This window comes from Etheostoma cragini, chromosome 16 (genome assembly GCF_013103735.1).
Source record: "Etheostoma cragini isolate CJK2018 chromosome 16, CSU_Ecrag_1.0, whole genome shotgun sequence".
Lineage (NCBI taxonomy): Eukaryota > Metazoa > Chordata > Actinopteri > Perciformes > Percidae > Etheostoma > Etheostoma cragini.
The window spans coordinates 9,853,831-9,861,330 of NC_048422.1; the positions used below are offsets into that span (position 1 = coordinate 9,853,831).

General features: G+C 41.5%; 1 protein-coding gene across 2 annotated transcripts in view; it reads left to right on the forward strand.

The window, feature by feature from the left end:
* The first annotated feature begins 4,394 nt into the window (after positions 1-4,394).
* Positions 4,395-7,500, forward strand: part of LOC117959560 (A-kinase anchor protein 2) — an 84,890-nt gene continuing 81,784 nt past the window's right edge. The window contains exon 1 of one of the 2 annotated variants that reach the window (XM_034896773.1): positions 4,395-4,815. In XM_034896773.1, the coding sequence (XP_034752664.1) occupies positions 4,772-4,815 (44 nt within the window). In that variant the 5' untranslated portion in view covers positions 4,395-4,771. The remainder of the gene's footprint in view (positions 4,816-7,500) is intronic. The other variant, XM_034896774.1, reaches the window with a different exon arrangement.

A 7,500-nucleotide genomic window follows, 5' to 3' on the forward strand; every position in this document is an offset into this window, starting at 1 on the left:
AAAATATCTTGCAGGACATCAGCTATATAAAAACTTATAATAACTTATAATTATTTCGACACACTCAAGAATTTCAATTCTGAAATGAGTAAAACCTGGCCAAGATTTTGAAAATGTCTGTGTTAGTCCCTTTTTGTGTGCACTGTTACTGCAGAAAATTCTGATATAGCCTAATGAACGCTATGAGTGTGTTGGACATGTTCTATATACCTGCAAGACTCACATTATATATGTTTAATAATTGAATGACCCTATAGTTCTTCAGCGGGGCCATTGCTTTCCGCTTTGTGTACATTTTGACACTTACACCAGTGGTCACCAAAGTCAGATATTTTCAAATGCATTCAAAACCCCACAAGATGGCGGTATAGTCCATGGTTTACAAAACAACATTAACCACCACCACCATCACCATACTGGACTATACACAAGACATTTTCAAAGGTAAAGCGCCCATATTATGCTCATTTTCAGGTTGATAATTGTATTTTGAGGTTGTACCAGAATAGGTTTACATGGTTTCATTTTCAAAAAACACCGTATTTTTGTTGTACTGCACATTGCTACAGATGTTGTTTTCACCCTGTGTCCACCCTGTTGGACTCTGTTTTAGTCACAGAGGGAGACATCTTACTTATTTACTATCTCTGTTGAGAGTCGCACATGTAGCAGTGTTTTGCCATTGAGAACAAACTAGCATGCTAGTTTTAGCATGTGCTACGGTTAGCCATCCCGTCTCGGCTAGTTATGTAGAAAGCCGTGCAGATTTGAACAGCTCACCCCGACACTGCTTAAATAATTTTTTTGTCCAAATTTGTATGCATGTGGAAGCACCAGAGACAGAAAATAACCCAGAAAAAGTTTTTTTCATCAAATTTTCATGATACACTGCTGATAACCTCCGCCATCTTGGTCAGACTTTTTGTAACTACCGCCTCGAAACACAAACCCGCGGACCTGATTGGTTCTACAGTGGTCCTCTTTTGAATAAAGTCAATTTCATCCCACTGATCTGGGATGTTGATGCACTAATTAAGCTGCACATAATTAGTTATTAGAATCTGCACTTGAATCATACTACTTCATGCAGCAGGTTGCTTCCTATCAGCAAAGACTGATGGAAGGGATGAAAGACACACTGACAACTCCGATAACACGCAGAAGGCATTCTTGGAGAATAGGGGGGAAGGGGTGGTGTGTGTGTGTGTGTGTGTGTGTGTCTGCAGGGTGTGTGTTAGCGTGTGAGAGAGAGTGTGGAGGGAAAAGATGCATGTGTGATGCCCATTTAAGGTTGCTACCTAAACCTGAACAGCAGTCTTGGCATAACTGGCATACCACACAATATGATAAGCATGGGCTCAACACCAACTGTCGGGAAGGGAAGAAGACAGAAGGCAGATAAGTAAGGATGAAACAGTCTCTAAAGGTGTAGACATCCAAATGATTGACAGCCAGGAATTTGAAATGTCTTGGCACTTAGTCTCCTTTGAGTCTGGAACTGACATGTTGTCGGCTCTCCTGCTGGTACAAAACAATAAACTCAAGAGGTGTTTGACTGGTCTGAATCCCAATATTAAGCTGTTACATTACATTTCATCTTTTTTCCATCCATTTTCTGCACATTCTCAATCAAATTGCTTTGAATCGTTGCTTCAAAGCAAAAAGAATATCTGATTGGTGTTATGAATGTCTAAATATGTTAAAGGACACCTAGTGTTGGACCTCTATTGGACCAGGTGGCACACTGGCACACTGATTCAATCCCAGACTGTTCACATCTGTGGTGATCCACAATGGTCTGTAAAGAGAAACATGCTCAAATGAATAGAATGAGCTTTCTGAAGGGTAAAAAAGGGAGATAGGAGGGGATACATTGAGAAGGAAGGAAAAGAAAGGGAGAGAAAGAAGGAAGAGGAAAAAGGAAAAGAAATAAGGGAGAAAAGACAGAGGAGGAGGAAGAAAAGAGAAGTAAACAAAGAGTGAACGAAAGAGTCATTGCAGAGATAAAGAAACATAAAATGAAGATACAATGAAATGCCAGAATGATAGAATGAAGAATTAATAGAAATATAAAAAAGGGGGAGGAATAAGAGGAAACAGAAAGGGTAGAGAGATAAATGGAAGATGAGATCTTGCTCTCCTTCTCCCCTCCAGTCACTGCTGCTAAGTACTCAGCCAGCAGGTTATAGACCTACTAAAAAGTCTGCTGAGCTTCTTGTTTGGATAAATAACTGAGACTAAGTCCCCACAGACTAAACTGTTCTCACTCTACCCCACTTACAGTAGCAACGGGATTCTTGTCTCGTCTAGCATCGGAAAAACAACTAATCTGTTTATGAAATCAGGTGGCATTCCAAAAACCATCAGCCACTTCTACTGTGTCTGTATTTTCTGTAATGCTCTTAGATTTAGTTCCTCTTTGTCTTTTTCCCTAGGACTTTCATGGTTTTCCAGACCTTGACACATTACAGTAAAACAAATTGTGGTGTAACTGATTGTCCTCTGTAGTTCTATTATGGATGTGCAAACAGTAGTCTGCTTAAATCCTACACAACTTAGTAAAATTGTTTACCAGCACATCTGATGACAAGCATTCACAAACTGCAGCCAGGAATATATTGGTTATGGTCACGGAATTTCAAGATGGTGGATGGTTCACACTGGTCTTTAAAAAGTAGATTATCATTGACATTCAGCACATGTCATCATTCAATGGACTGCTCAGAATTGACATCTTCAGAGATCACATAACTAGTTTTTCCTGAATCCAGCTGTAAAAATCAGGCATGTTTGACATTAACATGACAGCTCCAACTTGTCTGGATCTGGACGATGTGGAGGATTTGAGTCTGAGTCTGTCCATGGTGATGTGCCCCAATTCTCGCAGACATGTGCTTACTAGAGATGGTCGGATACCATTTGTTTGCTTCCCGATACCGGTTCTGATATCTGATCTTACCTATTCCGAGTACCAATCCGCTAACCAGTGTGTCATGTCATTTATTATGTTTTAAAGGTCCCATGACATGGTGCTCTTTGAATGCTTTTATACAGACGTTAGTGGTCCCCTAATACTGTATCTGAAGTCTATTTCCCGATATTCAGCCTTAGTGCAGAATTACAGACACTGGAGCCAGTACCACAAACAAGCTTTCCTTAGTGTGTGCCATTTCTGAGTCTGTAGCTGCCACAAGGGTTTAACTATGTAAATACCGTACATATCCACACTCCTTATATTTCTTTATTTCTATTTCTACTTGATTATTTATACTATTTGTGCAACTGCAACACAGATTTTCCCTTCAGGGAAATTAGGGAATTAAGTATTTCTGATTCTTGTTTGCAAGCCATGATGTCTCACTTTTTCTCATGGGTGGTCCAAACTCTCTGGGCAGGCAAAGCAGAGACAGGGGAGGTAAGATTCCAGATCGGCCCATCTGAGGTTTCATTTTCTCAAAGGCAGAGCAGGATACCCAGGATTGCCATTTCTACCCATTGGAGGACCACAGGCAGGCTGGCGAAATGTATATTAATGCAACAAAAAAAAATGTTGACGTGAAATTTTCATACCATACAACTGTATGGTATTATTCCTGTATGGGTGGGGTATGATTTCTGTCTGGGTTGTCAGTCTGGCTCAGGTTAAACTCTTCAACAATAAATGCCACAGAACTTTCTTTTTTTTCATCCAGTTTAACAGTCAGTTTAGAGACTTTGTAACGTGGTATCAGATCAGTGCATAAACTCCAGTACTTCGTGATATGATACCAGCGTTTTAGGCGATACCTATACTGGTATCGTTATGGGAACATCTCTAGTGCATACCCTCAACAATCTTGACAAACAGTTGTCATGGTCGAACCAGGAATATGAAGTGGCCCATTGTACAGAATTCTTTGGTTACAGTTGTCTCCAATGGTTTGGAAAAATCTCACATCAGTGCGCTGACTGAAATGCTTCTTTAATAGCTGGAAAATCCCGCTCAGCTTTGTTCAGTCTTGTCCATCCATGCATCCATACATTTTCTGAAATCCCGTTTAAAGTTGCAGGACACTGGAGCCTACATATGGAAGCCACTTTTTTCTTTTCAACAATGGAGTTTTTTTTTGAGGATCCAGTCTGCGTCTTTAAATGAATCCCTCCTCAGTCTCAAAGGGGAAAGGTTCTCAGGGAAGCAGCAAAGATGAGGCATGTTGGCCACTCCTTTTATTACACTGCAACTCCCCTCAGGCTCTCTTTCTCTCTATCCGCCTGCTGCCTCTTTGCAAACCTCTGCTCTCTATCCCGCTCTGTCTCCTCTCAGGCTATCTCACCCTTCGTCCCTCTCATCTCCATCACACTCGCTCCTAGCATCTTCTAATCTCATTTTCTTCACCTACAAATCCTCTCTCTCATTGACATCATTACCTGCTCAATAATACCTGCAAATACACAAGTGACCACTTTTTCATTCTCTCTCTCTCTCTCTCTCACACATACACACACACACACACACACACACACACACACACACACACACATGCTTACACCCATCCCCTCCTGCTGGCAGAGCCCGGCGATGCAGGAGCAGCACAAGCAGCTACTCTGAGACATTCTGGCGTGACTAAGCCACCGAAAAGGCAGGAGGAGGTGAAGATCAGGAGGAGGGGAGGGAGGAGGAGGAGAGGAGGAAGAGAGAGAAGAGGTGGACATAACTCTGTCAAAAAGGACAGGGAAAGGAGAGGTGGACAAGGAAGAGGAGAGGGGAAGGCGAGCAGTGGGTGCTGCAGCCATGTCAGACACACCTTTGCAGAGGAACGGCACAGCCACAGCGCCGTGAGTAGATCTTCTTTACCTTCCTATTTTCTATCTATCTTTGCCTCCATCCTCTCCTCTCATTGCCTGCATCCCTCTACCTCTCTCCTTTCCAGTCTGACAGGCTGGGTTGTCATGGGAACGGGAGCTCCGTCATGGTGAGGCTGCAGTTCAGTTCACGACTGGCGAGGAGACCCGCCGTACACCATGTACACTCCTCCCTCTCCTCCCTCTCCTCTCTCTGACTCTCTCTTTTCTCCACCCACCCTTACACTTGCTCTGTAAACCTCTCACTGCACATCAACCCTTCATGGTTTTCCTCTTTCTATGCATGTCTTTCTCTGTCTTTTACTTGTCTTTTTGCTAAATTAGTCCTGCAGTCCTTCTTCCTCATTTTCCTCAACATGTCCCGTTCCCTGTTCTTAACACCATGGTACATGCATGGGTGTGTGTGTGTGTGTGTGTGTGTGTGTGTGTGTGTGTGTGTGTGTGTGTCTTTTAGCACAGTCAATGTGGAGACTGCGGGCTCGGGCCAGCCTGTGTGTTTTAGCACAGTCCGCCATGCTGCAGACCGCTTCTTCATGTGTGTGATTTGTGTGTCTGTATCTGTGTTTGTGTGCGTATGTGTGTTCATGTATTTCTATACTTATGAGAAACAAATTCCCAAGCAAAAGACAAAAAAATTATTTAAAAATACGTCTTGGTCTTCTCATCAGCACAGCATGAAAATCAAGCTAAAAAAGACTTTAAACAAGTAATTTGCATGCATTGCTAAAATTAATAAAATTAAAAAAGGAAGACACATATCAAGCAAACACTCATGTGTTGAGAATCGTGTCACTTTGCCAGATCAAAATGTTGCTGTCCTGATGCTGACTGTCAAGTCTTTGATGATGTGTCCCACAAGTACTAGATATGCCCAGTATCAGCAGGTTTTCACATCAATCTGACTTTTCAGCTGCATTTCCAGACAGAGTATCCATATTTTAACATATTTAAATGGCAGAAGAGAAAACAATACAAGAAGAAAATAAAGAATTTTACTAAAAGTCATTTCGGTGCATTTTCGGTTCACTGGTCATAAATATTATACTATACTGGCCCAACACTTTTGATTGAAAAGTAATCTTTGCAAATGTGAAGGTCTTTTTTTATATTCCAAAACCAAGGCTTCTATGTGTGTGGAACACCATTCTCTTTGAATGGAGCGAGAGCCGGATTGGCTTTTTATTGTGGCTTTAAGAGAGAGTTGCATTATGGGTTGTTTGTAGCCCTATGCTAGGCTAGCAAGTTTTACCTGTGCATCTAGCATGCATGGCTGCTGTTAGTTGGGCTGGAGTTTACTGCTGGGAAGTTGGAGGAACCAAACACTACAAGCGCTCTCCTGGCTTTTTAACCACAAAAAATGGACTGGAAGCAAATTGTCAAGTGGCCATGACATGCAGTATACTCTTAGACACAGCAGGTGTCATCATCAAAAAATATTGCATTAAAAGCAGTGATTAAAAAAATGGCAAGCACAGAATGACTGAATAATGCTAACTGTCAGACAAAATCTTACTGTGGTCCCAGAATTGACCTATCCCAAGTGCAAGATCGTGTCTAACAACATGAATGAAACTCCCACTGAAGAAAGCCCACGCAAAGGTGAGACTTTTTTTGTGTCAAACTTCTGCATCATATTGGGTAGCCTAAACCTTTGTTAGTTCAAATAAAGAGTAGGACACTGACATTAAATCGAGACAACGCCATAGTGAAGTGAACATCATCAAACAGTGTGTTTGATCCAGTGGTAGTGAACACTGATCCAGAACAGAAATGTTGGAGTTGTTCTTTAACTTTCAAAGATTTGTGGGTGTACTGGGATGTATTCTAGGCCTACTGAAGCTAATGTCAGTGGAGAAATGTACATAGCATGCTGTACAACTGGAATTCAGAAATTCCTCAATAATAACTATTATTTGACAGAGTAGAGGTGCTGGTGGTTTTTCCTTTGAAACCCAGAAAAGCTTATGTATAGGCCTGTAAGTTACAGGAGAGTCTTGTACAGGTGACTGGATTTTTTTTTTTTATTACTGCACCTCCCGGTCTAGAATAGTATACACTTTGTTGTCCTCAAGGGGAAATTTGTCTTGGACATAGTGCCACAATCTGTTGCCTCAACAGAAAAAAAATCAACAGAAACAATACATGAATAAAGCATTCTAGGACACAAAAAGGACACACATGACAGCACATACAACAAAACATCTTTAAAAATAAACTGTGATAATTCAAGTGCAAAGTGCTGGTGTATGTATTGCCTGTCTGAAGGGACTTGAGACACTCTGCTGCTAGCTTTGCTGCTAAACATTGTCTGTTTAGGGAGCGTGTGCAACTTGAACATCTTGTTTTTTTTTTGCAAATTTGGTGCACTCACATGTACAGAATATCACAGATAATTCAGCTTGTGCAGTTCTGTATGTCCTTGAGCAGGGTATGTATGTCATTGTTATTATAGGGATGACAGCCTGTGCATATTTGGCTGTAAACAAAAAAGTCTAAAAACCCGGTAGATGCTTCAGATTGGGAGATGATGAGCGATTTAGCAGGTATGAGTGATAACCAACTTGTTTTATTGTGACCTACTCACCTTCAAGCTGAGAGTCTTTGAGTGACAGGTCAGAGTGATTTCTTGCTTACTCTGTCAGAGCTGCACCCATGAAG